Source organism: Vipera berus, assembly GCF_964194415.1.
Source record: "Vipera berus genome assembly, chromosome: 5".
NCBI lineage: Eukaryota > Metazoa > Chordata > Lepidosauria > Squamata > Viperidae > Vipera > Vipera berus.
The window spans coordinates 57,438,117-57,460,893 of NC_138207.1; the positions used below are offsets into that span (position 1 = coordinate 57,438,117).

The 22,777-nt window shown below is 42.2% G+C and overlaps 1 protein-coding gene across 3 annotated transcripts in view; it reads left to right on the top strand.

Moving 5' to 3' along the window:
• Nucleotides 1–850: 850 nt before the first annotated feature.
• SLC18A2 (solute carrier family 18 member A2) overlaps nucleotides 851–22,777 on the top strand; it is a 48,291-nt gene continuing 26,364 nt past the window's right edge. For 2 of the 3 annotated variants that reach the window (XM_081328312.1, XM_081328314.1), the window contains exons 1-7: nucleotides 1,096–1,165; nucleotides 2,528–2,671; nucleotides 13,779–14,133; nucleotides 18,266–18,324; nucleotides 19,527–19,610; nucleotides 20,206–20,298; nucleotides 22,445–22,534. In XM_081328312.1, the coding sequence (XP_081184438.1) occupies nucleotides 2,551–2,671; nucleotides 13,779–14,133; nucleotides 18,266–18,324; nucleotides 19,527–19,610; nucleotides 20,206–20,298; nucleotides 22,445–22,534 (802 nt within the window). In that variant the 5' untranslated portion in view covers nucleotides 1,096–1,165; nucleotides 2,528–2,550. Of the gene's footprint in view, nucleotides 1,001–1,095; nucleotides 1,166–2,527; nucleotides 2,672–13,778; nucleotides 14,134–18,265; nucleotides 18,325–19,526; nucleotides 19,611–20,205; nucleotides 20,299–22,444; nucleotides 22,535–22,777 lie in introns of those variants that run through there. The other variant, XM_081328313.1, reaches the window with a different exon arrangement.

Genomic DNA, 22,777 nt, shown 5'->3' on the forward strand with positions numbered 1-22,777 from the left:
GGCAAAGGCCAAAGTGGTCCCAGCTGTGATAGGAGGACTTGGAACTGTGACATCTAATCTGGGAGAGGAGCTCACATCAGAACTCTCTCTTCAGAACTCTCCAGCACCCAGGCTGTCTTGTTAATCAGATGCCTTCTCATAAGTTGGCTACCAGTACTTTCAGACCAATGATTGTTTGATATCCGGTCAATCTCACGGATGGTAGAGCTTGCTGACTAGTAGCCTAAGGTAGTGGGCCTGGCCACGCTTTCTTGCTCAGCCAACACACACTTCTGGTTGCACTTTGCAAGACCTCACCTTCCTTTCTTGATGAAGCAGGACCTGTTTTTCTTTAAAAGGATGTGTCAGCTACCCTGGAGAGCAAGGAGAAAGGTATAAATTAATTAAATTCTCTGCCAGGAACAAGACAAAGCCTGCGCCTGTGGCCAAAAGGGTATCTTGCTAGGGCAATCTGGTGCCGATGGAAACCGCAAGTGAGGAAAGCCCCAAAGGCAAGTATTGCTTTTAACATTAGACAAAGCAGATCAGCCTCCTGTTCACTGCGTCCGAAGATGGAGACGCCAGTAAAGCCAGCTGGCTTAATGAGCTCTTGGCACACGGTCTGCCTAGTATTTACCCCTCGCGCAGCAGCTGCACGAGGAGCGTGGCGGAGCAGCCATCTGCACTGCCAGCGATGGCTACTTCTTCTCGACGTTTGCAAAAAGTGCCTCAGGCTCTGTAGCGGTTTACCACAAGGCAACTTCCTCCTTCGTTCCAGGCATGAGGGACGCGCTTACTTTTGAGACTGGGCAAGGGGAAGGAGAAGGGAAGGAGGAGGAGGAGGAAACAAAACGCCTCCCCCCCAAAAAAAACCAGGGAGCAGTACATATAATTTCTTTTGGGGGGCGGCTGGGGAAACCAGGCAACGCTTCGGTTGCCGGGCTGGCGTCCATCAGCAAGCAATATCGAAGGGAGTCGTGGGGAGAGATAAGAATCTGGCGTGACGTCAAGGAGGAGCTTGGTAAGCGGAGCTGCTCCGAGGCACCGGGGCTCTTTGGCGCGGCGTTGGCGCTTCGGCAGCGAGCGAGGCGAAGCTCAGGGCTGCGTCCTGAGGCAAGGCGCGCGGAGGCTTTTGCGCGCGGCGAAGGAGAGACGGGGCGAGGGAAGCGGGAATCCAGGAGTGCGGGTGAGTGAAGAGAACCTCGCCGGCGCGCTTCTGGAGCGAGGGCGGGGAGACGCCCGGGCAGAGTGAAGCGGTGGATCAAAAGAGCGGCCGGGGCGGGAAGAGAAGTGGTGGGAAAGGGCGACAGGGTGGGTGGATGGGTGGGTGGGGAGGCGACTGGTGGAAAGGAGGATAGGCGAAGAGTGATGCTGGAGCGCCCTGGACGAGTGAGGAGGGGAGAGAATGGTTTTCGGAGCCGGACGAAGCATTAAAAAGTACCGAAGTTCCCACTTATCCCATTCACTTTGGTTACTACCCTTCAATTCTCCCCTCTCCCCCAAACGTCATCGGTTTTTGACTGCAGCCAAACCAATGAGGTCTCTTAATAGCAATTTACAAGCTAGTGGCTTAATTTTTGTGGACCAGATTTTATCACCTGCGTAGAGAAATACCAGGAAGAAGAAGAGGATAATAATAATAATAATAATAATAATAATAATAATAATAATAATAATAATAATAATAATAATAATAATAATAATAATAATAATAATAATAATAATAATAATAATAATCCATCAAGGCTGATGCCGTAAAAAATTGTGGCACTTCTAGGATCTTCATAGAGAAAAGAATCTCTCTCTCTCTCTCTCTCTCTCTCTCTCTCTCTCTCTCTCTCTCTCTGTATGTGTGTGTGTGTGTGTGTGTGTGTGTGTGTGTGTTTAACATTACAGAACTTTGGAATTTATGGAATTTGTTAATTCAGGAACAAGGGATTAATCTGGAGACAGAGCACTGTGGATGTGTGTGCTTTGGGGCACAGTTGGGAAGGAATGGCAGAAACAATGTAGAGATGTATATTGGAGTTCATCCTTGACACCTGTTTTCAGTATTGAAATACAGTACAGACCTGGAAGAGAGATTTTCTGATCCGATTTCAAGTATTTCTCTTGGTTCAATGAACAACTTTATATCTTTTTATATGTTAATGTTATATGTTAATGGACTGGTCTATCTGGTTTTATTTTTAGATTATTATTTTTCTTTATTAATCACTGTTAATGAAATTTTACATTGGCTATTTTTACATGTGGGTAGCCAGGTCTAACCAAAGGCAAATAACTTCTGTATAATAACTTGGCGTTGAAATATTGACAGCAGTGTTGAGTCATCATTTATGGTTTTACTCTTGATAACAGAAAAATACTTGCTTAGCTAGATAATATAAGGAAATAGTCAAGCAGGAGCAGCAATGACACCCCTGGCAGATTATAGAATCATGTTCTTCCTTTAAAAGAGTGCCATGAAAGCAAAGAGAGAGAAAAGTTTAAAATTCTAGATTACATTAAAATATTGTTTTGTTTTGTTTTTTGTTTTCCTTATAAGCCATAATTTGAGGGAACTAAACCATGGCTTGGCATGAATTCAGTGTGCTGAATTGGCTCCGAGAGAGTCGGCAGTCCCGGAAATTAATCTTGTTGATTGTGTTCATTGCTCTGCTCTTGGACAACATGCTGCTGACTGTAGTGGGTAAGTAAAAAGTTCCTGATACTATAAATATTGTAACTGCTTTGCTTCTGGGTAGCCTTCTGCATGAAATGTGTATGCCTGTGCATGCGTATGTGTACATGTGTCTGTATGCTTATCTGTGTATGCTACATCCTTCCTTTGTGGTTTTTGTAAAACAAAATGGCAGGAAAGATAAAAAAATTGGCATGTCATTTCTGATGAAAGAGACTTTGGCTCTTTCACCCTTATTTGATTAGGGTTTAGGTTTTCAGTGTCACAACAATTAGTCATTATGGAAACAGCAAGAAATTGAATAGGCTTGCATGATGGTTTGTATATATAAACACTGATCAGAGAATTAAACATCGCGTTCTTATCAAAGGAAGAAATATCTTATTCTGAAAGGACTGCTATAAAGGATTGGCTTCACATCTACTCATTCTGTAGGAAAATCATAAATTTGGTATTTTCTTTTATTGCTATAAGCAATACAAAAACTTGAAGCAAGATTTGTCCTCGGGTAACACAAAACCTCCGTTTTTCTTCCATGGTGGTGAACTGTTATTGTTTATTGCTCATACAGCAATCGGCAAGACAGTAACTCTTACCAAACAGGTATCAGAATTTTCAGGTAAACCAAATAGGAAACCACAACCAGAGGAGCTAATTCTACTTTATTGCAAGGTTATTGCAAGCTTGTAAGCCGCCCTGAGTCTTCGGAGAAGGGCGGGATATAAATGGAATTAAAATAAAAAAATAAAATAAAATAAATTCTTGCAAGTCTGAAAGTACAAATCTCCCACCCTCTCCTTTTCAGTCTGAGAAACGAGGGTTTGTCCCTCCTGAGCTTCTTTCTCCTCCCATTATTATGCAGCTACAGACAATGCCTTTTGTTACCTGACCATTCTCTGGGCAGCATTTCTTTGCCCCAACTCTCAAGGTCATTCTCATATACCATCATCGCACAGGGGGCATCTCTTCAATAAAAGAATGATGAAGAATTGACAAAAACAAAGACACAAACAAAAACCTTTAACACAGAAGTGTCCTCCATCTGATGCCCCAAATTTGACAATTCGAATATGTATTGAAATCAGAATGAGTAAAATTGAATAATTTTGAAATCTGCTGTGTATAGAAATTTAAATATCAAGTTGTGTTAATAAGCATTTTCACAATGCAAATCATGGTTTTGTATATTCTTTTTCATGAAAATGCATCTTACATTAAAATGAAACCACCGTTTTAAAACTTTTACATGTCATTACTTATCTTCTCTCTGTCGAATGAATTGGATGGATTCATACATAGTGTATAATTGTGTTTGCTCTAACTAGTTTGAATTTCAGGTTTAAAACAACCCAAACATCATTTAGAACTCTGTACTTGTTTTTTTGTCTTTCCATAAGTTTCACTGTTTTATTTCTATTTCTGTACTAGAATTTCTATGCAATTATCAAGAGAAAATTAAAAACTTCATAGAATTCCAACTATAGACTCCAAAATAATAAGTGTTATTCACCAGGGGCTTGTCAAATTTTGATATTCCCCCAAATGCTTATAGTTCAACAGACTCTTCAGGTTGATTAATATCGTAAAATGTACCGTATATACTTGAGTATAAGCCGAATTTTTCAGCCCACTTTTTGGGCTGAAAAATTCCACTTCGGCTTATACTCCAGTCAACAAAAAAAACTTACCGAGGACTTGTGCGCGGCCGAGGCTTTGGTGCTTCCGGGATCGCCCGCACCTCTCCCAAGCCACCGCCGTCCGAGATCTGCCGAAGTTTGGGGAGGTTTGGGGAGGTGCGCGCGCACCTCCCCAAACTCCGCGCCTTGCCTGCCTGCTTCTTTCCGCAGCGGAAAGAAGCAGGCAGGCAGGGCGCGGAGGAACGGAGACTTGCCGACGTTTGGGGAGATTTGGGCGCCTCCCCAAACCTCGGCAGGTCTCCGTTCCTCCGCGCAGACCTGCCGACGTTTGGGGAGGTTTGGGCGCCTCCCCAAACCTCCCCAAACCTCGGCAGGTCTCCGTTCCTCCTGCCGACCTTTGGGGAGGTTTGGGCGCCTCCCCAAACCTCCCCAAACCTCGGCAGGTCTCCGTTCCTCCTGCCGACCTTTGGGGAGGTTTGGGCGCCTCCCCAAACCTCCCCAAACCTCGGCAGGTCTCCGTTCCTCCTGCCGACCTTTGGGGAGGTTTGGGCGCCTCCCCAAACCTCGGCAGGTCTCCGTTCCTCCTGCCGACCTTTGGGGAGGTTTGGGCGCCTCCCCAAACCTCCCCAGGTCTCCGTTCCTCCTGCCGACCTTTGGGGAGGTTTGGGCGCCTCCCCAAACCTCGGCAGGTCTCCGTTCCTCCTGCCGACCTTTGGGGAGGTTTGGGCGCCTCCCCAAACCTCCCCAGGTCTCCGTTCCTCCTGCCGACCTTTGGGGAGGTTTGGGCGCCTCCCCAAACCTCGGCAGGTCTCCGTTCCTCCTGCCGACCTTTGGGGAGGTTTGGGCGCCTCCCCAAACCTCGGCAGGTCTCCGTTCCTGTTTGGGGAGGTTTGGGCGCCTCCCCAAACCTCCCCAAACCTCGGCAGGTCTCCGTTCCTCCGCGCAGACCTGCCGACCTTTGGGGAGGTTTGGGCGCCTCCCCAAACGTCCCCAAACCTCGGCAGGTCTCCGTTCCTGTTTGGGGAGGTTTGGGCGCCTCCCCAAACCTCCCCAAACCTCGGCAGGTCTCCGTTCCTCCGCGCAGACCTGCCGACCTTTGGGGAGGTTTGGGCGCCTCCCCAAACCTCCCCAAACCTCGGCAGGTCTCCGTTCCTGTTTGGGGAGGTTTGGGCGCCTCCCCAAACCTCCCCAAACCTCGGCAGGTCTCCGTTCCTCCGCGCAGACCTGCCGACCTTTGGGGAGGTTTGGGCGCCTCCCCAAACCTCCCCAAACCTCGGCAGGTCTCCGTTCTTCCTGCCGACCTTTGGGGAGGTTTGGGCGCCTCCCCAAACCTCCCCAAACGTCGGCAGGTCTGCGCGGAGGAACGGAGACCTGCCGAGGTTTGGGGAGGCGCCCAAACCTCCCCAAACAGGAACGGAGACCTGCCGAGGTTTGGGGAGGTTTGGGGAGGCGCCCAAACCTCCCCAAAGGTCGGAACGGAGACCTGCCGAGGTTTGGGGAGGTTTGGGGAGGCGCCCAAACCTCCCCAAACAGGAACGGAGACCTGCCGAGGTTTGGGGACGTTTGGGGAGGCGCCCAAACCTCCCCAAAGGTCGGCAGGTCTGCGCGGAGGAACGGAGACCTGCCGAGGTTTGGGGAGGCGCCCAAACCTCCCCAAACAGGAACGGAGACCTGCCGAGGTTTGGGGACGTTTGGGGAGGCGCCCAAACCTCCCCAAAGGTCGGCAGGTCTGCGCGGAGGAACGGAGACCTGCCGAGGTTTGGGGAGGCGCCCAAACCTCCCCAAACAGGAACGGAGACCTGCCGAGGTTTGGGGAGGTTTGGGGAGGCGCCCAAACCTCCCCAAAGGTCGGCAGGTCTGCGCGGAGGAACGGAGACCTGCCGAGGTTTGGGGAGGTTTGGGGAGGCGCCCAAACCTCCCCAAACAGGAACGGAGACCTGCCGAGGTTTGGGGAGGTTTGGGGAGGCGCCCAAACCTCCCCAAAGGTCGGCAGGTCTGCGCGGAGGAACGGAGACCTGCCGAGGTTTGGGGAGGTTTGGGGAGGCGCCCAAACCTCCCCAAACAGGAACGGAGACCTGCCGAGGTTTGGGGACGTTTGGGGAGGCGCCCAAACCTCCCCAAAGGTCGGCAGGTCTGCGCGGAGGAACGGAGACCTGCCGAGGTTTGGGGAGGTTTGGGGAGGCGCCCAAACCTCCCCAAACAGGAACGGAGACCTGCCGAGGTTTGGGGACGTTTGGGGAGGCGCCCAAACCTCCCCAAAGGTCGGCAGGTCTGCGCGGAGGAACGGAGACCTGCCGAGGTTTGGGGAGGTTTGGGGAGGCGCCCAAACCTCCCCAAACAGGAACGGAGACCTGCCGAGGTTTGGGGAGGTTTGGGGAGGCGCCCAAACCTCCCCAAACGTCGGCAGGTCTGCGCGGAGGAACGGAGACCTGCCGAGGTTTGGGGAGGTTTGGGGAGGCGCCCAAACGTCCCCAAACAGGAACGGAGACCTGCCGAGGTTTGGGGACGTTTGGGGAGGCGCCCAAACCTCCCCAAAGGTCGGCAGGTCTGCGCGGAGGAACGGAGACCTGCCGAGGTTTGGGGAGGTTTGGGGAGGCGCCCAAACCTCCCCAAACAGGAACGGAGACCTGCCGAGGTTTGGGGAGGTTTGGGGAGGCGCCCAAACCTCCCCAAAGGTCGGCAGGTCTGCGCGGAGGAACGGAGACCTGCCGAGGTTTGGGGAGGTTTGGGGAGGCGCCCAAACCTCCCCAAACAGGAACGGAGACCTGCCGAGGTTTGGGGACGTTTGGGGAGGCGCCCAAACCTCCCCAAAGGTCGGCAGGTCTGCGCGGAGGAACGGAGACCTGCCGAGGTTTGGGGAGGTTTGGGGAGGCGCCCAAACCTCCCCAAACAGGAACGGAGACCTGCCGAGGTTTGGGGACGTTTGGGGAGGCGCCCAAACCTCCCCAAAGGTCGGCAGGTCTGCGCGGAGGAACGGAGACCTGCCGAGGTTTGGGGAGGTTTGGGGAGGCGCCCAAACCTCCCCAAACAGGAACGGAGACCTGCCGAGGTTTGGGGAGGTTTGGGGAGGCGCCCAAACCTCCCCAAACGTCGGCAGGTCTGCGCGGAGGAACGGAGACCTGCCGAGGTTTGGGGAGGTTTGGGGAGGCGCCCAAACCTCCCCAAACAGGAACGGAGACCTGCCGAGGTTTGGGGACGTTTGGGGAGGCGCCCAAACCTCCCCAAAGGTCGGCAGGTCTGCGCGGAGGAACGGAGACCTGCCGAGGTTTGGGGAGGCGCCCAAACCTCCCCAAAGGTCGGCAGGAGGAACGGAGACCTGCCGAGGTTTGGGGAGGTTTGGGGAGGCGCCCAAACCTCCCCAAAGGTCGGCAGGAGGAACGGAGACCTGCCGAGGTTTGGGGAGGTTTGGGGAGGCGCCCAAACCTCCCCAAAGGTCGGCAGGAGGAACGGAGACCTGCCGAGGTTTGGGGAGGCGCCCAAACCTCCCCAAAGGTCGGCAGGAGGAACGGAGACCTGCCGAGGTTTGGGGAGGCGCCCAAACCTCCCCAAAGGTCGGCAGGAGGAACGGAGACCTGGGGAGGTTTGGGGAGGTTTGGGGAGGCGCCCAAACCTCCCCAAAGGTCGGCAGGAGGAACGGAGACCTGCCGAGGTTTGGGGAGGCGCCCAAACCTCCCCAAAGGTCGGCAGGAGGAACGGAGACCTGCCGAGGTTTGGGGAGGTTTGGGGAGGCGCCCAAACCTCCCCAAAGGTCGGCAGGAGGAACGGAGACCTGCCGAGGTTTGGGGAGGTTTGGGGAGGCGCCCAAACCTCCCCAAAGGTCGGCAGGAGGAACGGAGACCTGCCGACGTTTGGGGAGGCGCCCAAACCTCCCCAAAGGTCGGCAGGAGGAACGGAGACCTGCCGACGAGCCGCGGCCACACAGGGTATTCCTGTGTATTCAGGCTTGCAGAACGGCGGATCGGCTTATACTCGAGTCAATAACTTTTTCCAGTTTTTGGGGGTGAAATTGGGGGTCTCGGCTTATACTCGAGTCGGCTTATACTCAAGTATATACGGTAGTTTGTCAATATCACTGAAGTCTGTTGAATTATGTATAAGCATGAACAATTCTTATTTTTGTTCCCCCAGTTCCATTCCCATAATGAAGATGGCTTTTTCTGCATAGTTATTGTTTGGTTCAATATAAAGTAACATAGTTTAATTTAGCAAACCTGTACCAATGTACCTGGAAATATGTCCATTGATTTAAATGAAGCTGACCTGAGGAGATATATGGGGAAAAGCTATGCACATATGAAGTAGTTTGTAGCTGTCAAATGGTTTAAATGTTTATTCAGGAAATACATAGAAACATTTTCATAACATATTTTAAACCACTTGTTAAAATTGGACTTTATTCTGGCAATTTAAATTTGTTCTGATATAAAGTAAATCTTCACTAGATGTTGTTTTTGCAGTGTAGTTTGTAAAATTAAATTTGAGATCCATAAAATGGAATAAGTAGTCTCCTTGTTCCTGTTTCTCCTGCTCTTATGCAGAAGTAAATTTCAATTTTCCCTTGTCATGCTTTGCCAAACGATTTTCCAAATAATTTAACTTTTGTAAGTTAACATCATCACTCCTTCCTTATTTTTCTTACCAAGTGTTCCCATCTATTCTACTTTCACTTGCTTTTCCTGGAGGAATAAGCCTTTTTCTGCAGCTTTTTCCCCACCAGCAAGTGTGGTTATTTGAACAGCTATATAAATAATAGCCATTTATGGCTTTCCTATTCACTAGGTTACCTTTATCAGGAATTGGTGATGCTCTGACATCTTAGCGTTCTTATGTGTTTGTTGTTACATTGATATCGAAATTATATTTTAGTTTTTGAAGCATGGAAATATCTCTTTCTAAATTGTTTCCATATCCCTACTTTTTCAGTTACATATGTGCTGAAGGCCATTCACTTATCTCAACTCAAAGGTTTCCTGAATAAATAGGATTGTTCACACAGTAATTAAATCCAGACATTTGCACAACATGATTCATTTAAATGATTAATAATTTTGTCATTAATATCCCCTGCCAAGTAATTTTTCCTACCTCCTCTTATTTTAAAAGTCCTCATTTTCTTTCTCACACATTTATATAATTAGGATGCTGCTGGGAATTTCAACCATATACAGATTGCCCTATTTACTCATTTTCTTTCTGTTTCCTTAATTTCCTAAAATAATTACTATCTCATGTGAAGTAGGTTGATTTGAAATTGAATAGGATTTATACAGGACCATTAACCTGTATGTAATTTATTAAACTGTATCAAATTTCTTTTCTTGGAAAACACCTGTTATGTATACTTGTAAAGAATGTGTGAAGGAGAGACTACCTTAATATTATCTCTGTTAATTGCAACATCTATTCAGAATATTAGATATAAATCTTTTCCAGAGCTACTTGGAATCTTGGATGTTCCTGATAAAAATAGGAAGCTAATTACTGAGTTATTAATAAAACCAGAAGTGCACATTAACTGAAATTAATGTGGAATACTAGTTAATCTAAAATCTTTTCAGGTTAATGAAGATTGGCAGTCTAAATCCAACCCTATATAAATATTTTTAGTAAAAGGCGAAAGATTTATACAATCTGAAGAGAAACGAGAGTATCCTACATAAATATTTTTGATTTCTGCTCTTCAGGGATCAAGTAGATTATTTTATAGAATGAATGCAAGAATAATTTTACTTTCAAAATTCTTGAAGAAATGTCAAATGCAATCAATTGTATTTAATTGTTACATTGTGTTCCAGTTACGAAAGTCAAGACTAAAAATATCATTATTTATTTCCTTATTTATATTTTATTTAGCAGTTTTACAAAAATAAAAAGAAGCTTCTTTTACTGAAATAACTAAAAGTATAACAGATACAATTGTAGTTCCTTGAACTCCATTATGAAGAGGGGAACTTGTCCTTTTTCTGTGGTGTTTCCTGGACAACTAATTGATATCAATATTGAATTCATTTACATACCAGGTTATTGTTACTTTTATATGCCTAGTATTTTGTTTCCAGATGAACTTTATAGAGGCTGATTTGTCATTGTAACCTCTTTGGTTCTATGTTTGATGTTTATTGTGTTTGTTCTAATTAGGATGTTTATTTGATGTTTATACCTTGCACTGGAAACAATTGCTGTGGATAAAGGACATATAAATTAATAAGGGCATAGCATTCATATGGTTTTAATCTTTAGCTTTTAAAGGATTGGAATTTTATTCAAATCATAGTTATATTAATGCCTGGGACATGCAAAAATCAGCTTACACATAATGTTTAATATCAAGTTTTTAGATGTTTTTGCATTTTTAAATTTAACTCCCTATTTCAACCATATGGGGAATACTTTTGCAGAATTCTTTTTTTAGACAAGTTTTATTGATTTTTTAATATTTACATATACATGTATTTGTGAAACAATATGTTGGTTGGGTAGTTAAAATAAGAAATAACCGGTTGTAAATAGTTCAGGTTACATCAACAGAGATGCCCTCTCTACTTCCCTTAGTTATTACATAGTCAAAATAGGCAAGTTAGTACATTTCTAGTTGTAACCTAGTCAATCAACAAAACCTAAAATATATTTTCAGTAATACATATCAATATCCTGTTTTTAAATTTTATCTAATTGCAATAGGATATTCCAGAGTGGCCTATAGTATATAGGAAAAAGCTTAATTTTGGGGTAACCCACAATTCCCTATTTCAATAAAGAATAATTATTTTGTCTACAGAACTTATATTGTTCATTACAAAGCATTCTTATGTTTTACCATTAAAGTCTAATTTTCATCTTAACAAATCACCAGTTATTAGAAATATTTTTTTTGCCTTAACCGTTCACCAATTATTAAAATACTATCTTTTATATATAAAATTCTAGGTTCTATACTATGATTCAAAAGTGACCACTGAATATTCTATGTCATCTTGACCGTACATCAATTATTAAAATACTATCTTTTGATATGTCATTCCAAGTTCTAAAATCTAGTTTGGAGTTATATTCTAAAAGCTTACATTTGTTTACCTTTACAGATCTAAAAGCTAAATGTAAAATCAGTTATATTTTTTAGGGATTCCCCTTAATCCATAAAAAAGATATTTTTATAGTCTATCTTTAGGAATCCCAAAAGAGAAATAAGTTCAGTTTTTTTTAAAATCTAACTCTTGCCTTCTTTTTGTGCCAATCATGCTTCCCTCTTGGCATCTTTAAGATCTCAAATGTATCTTCCTTTCTTCCTATATCCCTTATCTGAATCCAGGGAGCGTAGCCAAATGTCAATTTTGCAAGGAAGATGTCCCCTTTGTAACCATTGTATTTTTGCTTTGATAATTCAGTTTTTGATGGTTGATATAATATAGTTGTCATTAAATCAGTCAAATCTTTTTGTTCTTCCAATTCTATCTGGGTTAGGTAGAAAGTAGTAGCTGGTATTATGATTGTCCTTTGATTAATTGAATTCTCAATATATTGTATTTGAAGGCCTTTAGTGTCTTCAGTCTTGGTGTTGTTTTCTTCAGGTGCTGCTGCTTTTGGGGTTGCAAGTTTTGTAGTTGCCATTGAAGTTTGGACTTTAAGGCCTTCTGTAGGTTGCTTTTGTTGTTCTTCGAAATCTCCTATTTTAGTATTAGTTTCCACTTCTTCTGTTTGATTTTGGGTTATCTTTTCCTCATTTAAAATCAAAATTTGATTTGGTAGCTTTAAGTTGTCAGATTTTTCTTACAATTTGGCTTCAATTTGCTCTGTCATTGCCAAAATTGTATCCAATATCAGTTTATAATCAAGTGGTGGGATGTATTCATCAATTTCATTGTTGTTTGCAGTTAAATCTTCCATGGAGGCTGTTTTAATAATAGTCATAGATTTTCCACCTCCTGAAGACTTGTATTCAGTGCCAGATGTTCCCACCCTTATCTTAGTGTCAAGGACAGCTCTGTTTTTCAGTGAGCTCTCACAACAAAAAAAGGAAATTTACTTGCTGTACCAGGTTTCGCCACAAGATATCACCAGTTACATATAACATGCAATGTAGGAATTTTCTTTTCTTTTTCCAAATTAATACAGAACTTTTGTAGGATTAGTCCAATTTTTTTCCTTAATTCACAGCTTAGAGAAAAGATAGGGTAGTGGATTCCCAGCAACAAATAGAAGCTTTTTAGTAAATACAGATGAAATTATTTAATTTCTTTGCTGAATTAATTAATAAATAATAATAATAATAATAAGTTGGAAGGGACCTTGGAGGTCATCTAGTCCAACCCCCTGCTAAGGCAGGAAACCCTATACCATTTCAGACAAATGGGTGTCCAGTCTCTTCTTAAAAATTAAAGTTCATTTGTAGCTTTGAGTCTTTAAGATTTGTTCCCAGGGTAGATATTCGCTGTTTTCTCAAAAAAATGGGGAAGGAGGTTTTCAGGAAAGTCCCACAGGAAGATGGTTAGGGAATAAGAAAGGTAAAAGCTTACCCAGGTCCTCCAGATTGCTTCTTAGTGCTAGGTAGTGCTTTGGCTTTTGGCAGGGAGCGGCTTAATGATCGGCCATCTTTATGGCCGGTCTCTTCTTCTTCGGGCCAAAGGAGATGATTCCGGATTCCAGTGGAGGGCTGCCGCCCTTCTGCAATCGCAGGAAAGTCCTCCTCTCAGTAATCGCCCCTCCAGGGCAATTTTTGACCCTTTTCAGGGTCCTCCAAAAAAGAAAGAAACGGACGGCAGGAAGTAGGCTGTTCCTGAATGTCTGGAAGTGCCGCGCACCACAAACCGGAAGTCCTTTTACAGAATTCTGAGGAAATTGGGGAAGACTTGAATATATTTTTCCTCAATCTTTTGTTAAAATTTAATGTTGGATTGAATATTGATAAATCCTATCACATTTTTTCATCCAATATAGAAAAGAGTGAGCAGCTACTTGAATTCTAATCATTTTATGAATGAACTTGTGGAAACAAACTAGTCAGATAGCTATGTTTTCAAATTTTTTTAGAACTATCTTATAAACTAAATTGCCTTGATTATGATACAGCTGGTTTTTGTTCTTATTAAAATAATAATGCTGTATAACAATACAAATATGAAATACATTTTCAAGTATCATGCAAATATTAGAAGATGTTAGGAATTAAATTAAATTGAAATGATGAAACAATTCACTTAAAAGATTATGAAGAAAAATGAAAAGCCTAAACACAGGTATCAGAGAGTACAAAATTTGATCAAATTTAACTGCTTCCTTTCGTAGCTTCTCTGTTGAAATAAATTATTTTGATAAAACCAAACATAATAATTTCTCCATGATGAAAAGTTCTGAAAACTAGCTATTTTTTCATTTATGATTTTTATGAAAGAAAAGGTGCAGCCTTGTGCTTATTTTTGTTATGTTTAATTGTGACATGTGTATATGCCTTTATGTGACAATTATTCTCTTTTTGTTTTCAGTGCCAATAATACCAAGTTATTTGTATAGCATTAGACACCCCAAAAATGTAACAAATGTCCAAACTATTAGACCAGAGACTCCTTCAGTCAATCCGAACAGATTGCAAAGCATCTTTTCTTATTATGACAATTCAACAATAGTTACTGGAAATAATTCTGAAAGAGCAAGGCCAGAAGGTGATTATCAGGCTCAGACAGAGCAAATGGTGATCAATATGACTACGACAACTCCATCAGACTGTCCAAAGAAAGACAAAGAATTGGTGAATGAAAATGTAGAAGTTGGTTTGCTTTTTGCTTCCAAAGCAACTGTCCAATTACTTACTAACCCTTTTATAGGACCTATGACAAACAGGTATGTTTTCTTTTTTCCTTACGTAATAAAATATATTTCAATTGTTCTGTTCACCTGTGTATTTGTTTTTAGAGAAATAATTGCTTTATTATGTGTGCGTCTTATTTCTTATTTAATTTATTGGTGGCTTTCACTGATACATATTATTAAAATGAATTGCTAATAAACCTGCGCTATATCATCTCTAAATAAGTCAGTTTTCTATTTACCATCTATTTTATTTGAAATAATTTTCAACTTTGTTCCTTCTCTGCTTTTTGACTGGCACCCATAGATAGATGTGTTTGTAGAAGGAGTAAAACTGTTGCAAGCTCTTCAGTAATAATATGGAAGTGGTGAGTGAAAATTATGCACTTACTTCCAGCTAAGCTTTCAAATATATTTTTATTGTAAACATATTTATGTTACTTTTCAAAGAACACCCTCCTAAGGTAGCTTGTTGTGCACTTGATGATCAGTGGTTAGAATGCAGTACTGCAGGCTAATTCTGCCCATAGCCAAGAGTTCAATCTTGAGTCAGTCTTCCATCCTTCTGAAGTCAGTAAAATGAGGAGCCAGATTGTTGGGGGCAATATGCTGATTTTGTAAACCACTCAGAGAGTGCTGTAAAGCACTATGGAGCGGCATATACAGTGCATTCAGAGAGTATTCAGACCGTCTTCACTTTTGTCAATTTTGTTGTGCTGCAGCCTGATTCTACAGTTGTTGAAATTCAGTTTTTTTCTCATTAATCTATACTCAATACCCAATAATGACAAAATAAAAACAGAATTTTAGAAATGTCTGCAAATTTATTAAAAGGAAAAACTGAAATATCACATTAGCATAAGTATTTAGACCCTTCACTCAGTATTCTGTTGAAGCACCTTTGGCAGGAATTACAGCTTCAAGTCTTTTGGGGTATGGCATGACAAGTTTTGCACACCTGGATTGGAGGATTTTTTGCCATTCTTCCTTGCAAATCCTCTCAAACTCAGTCAGATTGGATAGCAACTGTCAGTGGGCAGCCATTCTCAGGTCCCTCCAGACATGTTCAGTAGGGTTCAAGTCAGGGCTCTGGTTGGGCCACTCTAGAGTTGTGAGTGTGAAAGTTCATTCTCCAAGTTTGTGGGTTGGTTTCTGGACGTTTTGTTACCAGGCTAAGTAGCATCTTCAGCAGAGTTTAGGGCAGGGGTAGGCAACCTTGGGTCTTTTATGACTCGTGGACTTCAACTCCCATAATTCATGGCTGGCTCAGGAATTCTGGGAGTTGAAGTCCACAAGTCATAAAAGAGCCAAGGTTGCCTACCCCTGGTTTAGGGGATGTCAGTGTTAGTGTTCTTCTGTTTATAAAGGCTTCAGGTGTGCGTGTATTGAGTGAGGATCTTGTGATGTGTCATGTGATTGGTGAGTGTGAGTCATCAGTGAGTCTTGTGATGGGTCGATTACATCAGGTCAGGGTCATTGGGAGGTGAACTGCTGTGGGAACGGGGGGCTTTCATGGGTTGATTGAGGGCCGGTGCTGTCTTTGGTTGGCCGTGTGGTTGATTCTGAGGGGTTCATAGGCTGGTTGTAGGTCAATGTGTCTCTTGATGGAATTGCTTGTGGAGTGCCAGACTTCGATGAACTCACGAGTGTGGCGAGTAGTAGCATGGCCAATGATTTTTGTGTTACTCCAATTGAACTGGGTACCATTTGTTATCGGGCCCAAAGGATTTGGAATCGTGGCATTTGACTGCCAGCCAGTATTTGTGGATCCTGGTTTTTCATTGACGTGTCCTACGTAATTTTCTTGGTTACTGTTAGTTATCTAGTTGTGATATTGCTTTGTTATTTTAAACTTACTAAAAGAATGGAGTAGATTGGTGAGGCAGAGCCCAGCATTTGTGCTTTCTCATAAGACACCGCAGCACATGATGATCTATTTTATGTAATGTAAATCAGTTTTTTTAAGACATTATGATTATTATTTTATTATTAATTATATTTATACAGTATATGTTATATATGATGCCCCACCGTATTGACTACAAGAAATAAAACCAAAGCACATAAAATAGTAAAGTTATATAAAAAGTAATAGCAATTTTATCAGCAAAATTCTCAACTGAAAAGTCTAAAATATTAGGAAATCAAAAGTGCAAGGATAGAATGAACCCTGAGCCTATGCCTTACTGTTATTTAAAATAAAACAAATAAAATAGTTGTTTTAGATCAGGGGTGTCAAACTCAATTTCACTGAGGGCCGCATCAGCATTGCGGTTGCCCTCAGGGGGCCGGGTGGGTATGGCCAGGGTGGGCGTGGCCTACTGGGTGGGCGTGGCTAGAGTGCATATGTCCTACTGGGTGGGCGTGGCCAGCTCTACATCGTTTGAATCAAGGGTGCCCATGGGGGCCTGGGCAGGAGTGGGACAGATCTGAGGTTCTCTGGCAGAAGGAGGGTCTCTGGGCCAGGGCCAAGGCAGTGGGGGCCGTTCCCTCACTGTTTCCAGGATGGCTTCGTGGGCCACATGAAACCACTTTGCGGGCCGGATCCGGGCCCCGGGCCTTGTGTTTGACATGTCTGTTTTAGATGAAACAGCAGGAGAGCAGGATAAGATTTACACTGCACTTTGAATATTAAAATCTGCCAAGTATTACTGTTGTCTTACTTTAAGAAAGTAGGACTAATTTTTATTCAGAGTAATATAGGAAGCCTGGCTCACATACTGAATGGGCTCACAATATATGGATGGAACAGTCTAATGTAAACATACAGATCCAGGAATGGTTAGGTCTAATTTATATGTTAGATGCAACTGCATGTTCATTTGAATGTGAGATGCCCTTGAGTTCAGCTCAGCTCCTTTTTTAAAAAGGGTTTTTTTTAATTAGAAGAACAGTTTAAGAAACTCCAGCAACATAAAAAGAAAAAGTATAAAAGGTATAAAAGAGTGAAAAAAGTGAAAGATATCAAAGAAAAAGAAAGAAATCTAAAGCAGCACTTCTGGTTTTCTTTTGGGCAATTATATTGACATCTCTCTCCCCCACCCCTTCCGAATTACATATCATGGTTTCCCTCTTCCCTTATATAAACCTTTTTAATCAATGAATAGTGAAATCACTAGTTCATCTTTATTCATTTTCAGCAAAAAATAAATAAATCATAAAGTGTTTCCAGTCTTTTATAAAAGTAAGTATAGTTCCCTCCTTAGTTTAGCTCAACTCCTAGTGGTTGTAGCTATGTAGTTTCCTTAGCAGGTTTACCAGAGTGGTTTGCCTTTTCCCCTTTTTAATGGTTCCCAGCAAAACCAACCGTGCTCTGATCGGAGCAGATTAAAAAAGGGTGGGGCAATTGTAGTGGAAAAACCATTGTTGCACAAACTTGTCTGTAAGTTTCCTTCTTTTATTTTCATGGGGTGCAAATCATAGTAAGTTGCATTTATATCATCTGGTGCTGAACTGATGTTTTGATGAAGAATTAACAGAGAATGGCCTGAAGCCTTACTTGTTTTAGCATCTCACGCAGAAACATCTCCTGAAACACGAGAGAATATGTGTGTACGTCTCTGTACTCCTTCTATTTCTGTATTTCTCTAATGGTACTAATGCATTATTGATACGTGGTTCTGTATGCTAAGTTAATAAAATTAATTGTGAGTTTTGATTTATAATCTGTGGAAATCTGTAAAGAGATTTCTGATTATCATTGGGGTCCATGCAGAAGTCATAGGTTTGCATCACAATACTCTCACAAAGGTCAACCACCATTGGCTATAGTATTATGAAGTCTTGTTTCAATATAAAAAGTTTTGCACTGTTGCATGCTGTTTTTTCTCACAGAAAGCAATTTCTTGAATGTAATTATACATTTGTAATATATAAGAGACAGAGTTAATTGAAGGTAAGAACCAGAATTTATTTCACCCTTGTGAAATAAACAAAACTTGCAGTCTGGCAAAAATATGAAATTCTTTTGTGCTTTCACTCATTTTACATGAGCAACATGTCTTCAAGATGATTGGCCCCTCAAAGTTCTTCTCTGACCTTCAAAAAGTCGCCTAGCTCTGTTATCAAATATTATTTCCAGCTTCCTAAAAAAAGGAAACAGCTGTTGTAGATACAGAAAACCATATGTAAAAAGTCAAAATTTAGTATTAATTTTCTTTTCCAGGATAGGCTATCAGGTCCCCATGTTTGCTGGCTTCTGCATCATGTTTATTTCAACAATAAGTAAGTGTTGTTTTTCTCCTACATCCCCAAGTATTACAGAAGAGGAGAGATGGGAACAAAATACTGTTTTGAATGGTCAAATCTGGATATCCTTTGGTTCTAAGAATATATAAAGCTTTCACTAGAGGTTAAAACATCAATGAAGACAAGCAAAACATTGGTTAAAACATCAATGAAGACAAGACTTCTTTCCATAGATTGTAACTGTGCCATAATAATGTAGTGTTAATATAACCATAGGGACGCAGTGGCTCAGTGGGTTAAGACGCTGAGCTTGTTGATCAGAATGTCGGCAGTTTGGCGGATCGAATCCCGAGTGCCGCGTAACAGAGTGAGCACCTGTTACTCGTCCCAGCTTCTGCCAACCTAGCAGTTCGAAAGCACGTAAAAAATGCAAGTAGAAAAATAGGGACCACTACGGTGGGAAGGTAACAGCATTCCGTGCGCCTTTGGCATGCCAGCCACATGACCACATGACCATGGAGACGTCCTCGGACAAGCGCTGGCTCTTCAGCTTTGAAACGGAGATGAGCACCGGCCCCTAGTCGGAAGCGACTAGCACGCATGTGCGGGGGAACCTTTACCTTTTAATATAGCCATTCCCTTTGCCACTGTTGTTTGGGACATGCTTTGAGCTGAAATGTTTTCTTATACAGTCCGTACCATTGAACCAGAAGGGAGAGCGTGTGTAGAAAAATAAGGCACTTTAATCTTGCCTTTTCTTACTTGCCAGATGAAAAGCAGCCATAGCCCAATGGAAAGAGGAATGCCCTTGAATGTCTCTCATTCATTGGAGTGGTTCCTTCAATTGAATTGTTCTATTTATTATACAGCAATGCATATTCCCCACAGAGGCTTGGAAATTGCTTGTCCATCTTCAGGGGAAAAACCTCCTAAACCAGTTAAATTGTATCTTGGCTATGGGAAGGTTTTGTGAAATATTGGAACAAATATTGCTTTGATAAGAAGCTTTCTACATTTGTTACTTTTATATTGTGTCACCAAGAGGCTAAACATTTTAGCAATAATAACTCTAAATGAAATAAAAGAAAATAATGCAGTTAGCATTGAAATTCACATGATAGTTACAGAAAACTAGATTAAATGAATGTTAATCATAGAGTATATAAAAAGCTTTAACCTTTAAATTTAGATAGGGTGAATCCTTTTTTTAATGCTTTCTTCTGCTTCCCCCACCCCAGTGTTTGCCTTTTCAGAAAGCTATAAATTACTTGTGATTGCAAGAGCTCTCCAAGGTGTGGGTTCATCTTGTTCTTCTGTAGCTGGTAGGTTTCTAACATGTACATCAGCGTAGAGGCTATTGCTGTTTATTCTTTTCTTTACAAAGGACGTGATCAAATTGCAAACCATTTTATTGTTATTATTTTTATACAATTAAGATGAGGTTTCTAATTATAGACAGCGCTGAATTTCTTAAGAATGGGTGTGATGTTTTCTTCTGCCATTAAAAACTTTAAAATCATTTTTCAGATTGGGTTAGCTTTGATACGTACTATGTCATTTAGAGCGTGTTGCAGACATTCTAGATTTCTAGATGGAATTCTTCACATTTTTGAGAATTCCAGATTATATCCATTTTCCTTTCCTGCATACCACTTTCTGGTAAAGGGTTGCAAAGAAAAGAGCAAGTTAAAAAAAAGGGCATCTCTTTCCTTTATTAACGGCCCCATTGCCTTAAAGAGGCTACAGTTGGAGAGACTTCTCACCCCTCCCTCCCTGATCTTAAGAGATTTTCCAAAGGACAGTTTATTGGATGTGTGAAGATAAATGTTTCACAGGTGATTGTTCATATCTTAGTGTAATTTCCTGTCTGCCGAAGACAAGTCTAGTGGTTTTTATTTCTCTTTTCTTTTTATGCAGGGATGGGTATGCTAGCCAGTGTCTATACCGATGATGAAGAAAGAGGAAATGCAATGGGGACTGCCTTGGGAGGCTTGGCCTTGGGGGTATTAGGTCAGTATGGCAATATTCCCTGGATCAGAATACAGGTAGTCCTCGGGTTACGACCGCAATCCAGCCCAAAATTTATGTTGCTAAGTGAAACATTTTGTTAAGCGAGTTTGCTGCATTTTACGACTTTTCTTGCCACAGTTGTTAAGTGAGTCATTTATTAAATTAGTAACATGGCACGTTAAGTGAATCTGGACTGCCCATTGACTTTGCTTGTCAGAAGGTCACAAAAGGGGATCACATGACCCCGGGACACGGCAACCATCACAAATATGAACCACTTGCCCAGTATCTGAATTTTGATCATGTAACCCTGGGGATGCGACAGTGCTTGCAAGTGTGAAAAGCGGTCATAGCTCACTTTTTTCAGGGCCGTTCTAACTTTGAATGGTCGCTAAATGAACTGTTGTTCATGAACCGTATGCAATTTTAGAAATTTTATATGCCATTTTTTTTTCAGTCAACACTGCTACTTTATAGCCAGTCCTTCTTACTCCCAACTAAATGCATATTTAATTAGTCCCTCAGGCTGTGAATTTTTTCACAGTTACGTTACATTCACTGCCACTGAACTTATAAATACTAACCTCTGAATAAAGGAATAGGCTATTAGATTAATTATTTGACTCAGAATTATTTTGTTGGCTTGTCAAAGAATTTAGTTGTACGTACTGTATATACACGGAGAGAAGATAAACCCATACATAATACTATGAAGAAAATTTTGACTCCTGGCAGGCGACTGCCTGGACAAGTCCCTGTTTCTTGGAACATTTTCACAAATGGTTTGCCATTGCCTTTTTCTCAGGCAGAGAGGAAGTGACAGGCCCAAAGTCGCCTAACTAATTTTGTGCCTAAGGTGGGACTAGAACTCACAGTTTCCCAGTTTATAGCCTGGGGCCTTAATAATTATACCAAACTGACTCTGAGTTGCCAATATACTGAATACGGTATATAATTGTGTCTGCCTTCCATTTTCTAGTTTTAGATACTTAACAAGTAGCAAAGCAATCGTTGCCTAGACATACTTGAATTTTTATCATCTACTGCTATATTTGATATATAATTGAAAAATGTATGGAGTATGGGCATACTGCACACTCAATAAGGCAAGCATTTCTGGGAACAGCTACTCTATGTCCCAAATGATCCAGTAGAATGATCTTTTTTTAATTCCTTTCAATCAATTGAATGTTAAAATAAATTATGGATTAAGAACTGCCCGATGGCAGGATAATTATCTAAAAATAGAATGGAATGGACCAAACTGGGTGTTGGGGTAGAAGAAAAATCAAGTTTGAAAATGGGCCATTTTGGGCTGATGGCTGTGGGGGGGGGGGAAAATCAAGAACATTCCCCTTTGAATCGCTTTATGAGAGCTAGGTTGGGCAGTGGCTCTGAATGCATCCATCCTTCCCCTAGTCCAGGGGTAGGCAACCTTGGCTCTTTTATGACTCGTGGACTTCAACTCCCAGAATTTCTGAGCCATGGCTGGCTCAGGAATTCTGGAAGTTGAAGTCCATGAGTCATAAAAGAGCCAAGGTTGCCTACCTCTGCATTCTCTGTGGGCGCGCCTGCCCTCTGGAATCAGCTTCCTGTTGAGGTCCGGATGGCTCCCGACCTTCGCTCTTTTCACTCTTTTCGCCGCGACCTGAAGACTTGGCTATTTGAACTTGCCGGCCTGGACTGAGGGACTGGGATTTTAGATCTTAAATTTTAAAATTTTTAAATTTTAGAATGTGTTTTATTGTTTAGGGCTATTTGGTTTAATTTCATTTTAATTTTTGTATATTATGTGTTGTTCACAGTGTTTTAATTGCCCTGTACACCGCCCCGAGTCCCTTGGGAGAGGGGCGGTATATAAATCCAAATAAATAAATAAATAAAATATTCTGTCTTCACATGACCCAGAGAACAGCCATTTTAAGCTGCTGGAAAGAATCCCCAATGCCATGGCCTTGCGTGCTTTCTCTGCCTCGTTCTAGATTAAACTTTCCCCATTAAAAATGAGCCTTTAACCTAAATGGCAGACACAATATTTATCTACTTATAGAATTGCCCTTCATCATTGTTGATATTTGGCCAAATATTTTACTAGAATCTAAATATTTACGAAGAAATGTGACTTTGGTGTGTTTTTTTTTCATAGTGGGTCCACCTTTTGGAAGTGTAATGTATGAATTTGTTGGGAAGGCAGCCCCATTCCTGGTGTTAGCAGCATTGGCCCTTTTTGATGGAGGTAAGTCAAAAAACAGGTCGTCCTCAACCTACAACCACAATTGAGCCCCAAATTTATGTCGCTAAGTGAGACATTTTTTTAAAGTGACTTTTGTCCCATTTCATGAATTTTCTTGCCACAGTGAATCATCATTAAGGAAATCATCATAATTGTTAAGGAAATCATCATAATTGTTAAGTTAGCAAACCAGTTGTTCAATGAATCTGGCCTTGACTTTGCTTGTCAGAGGGTTGCAAAACATGA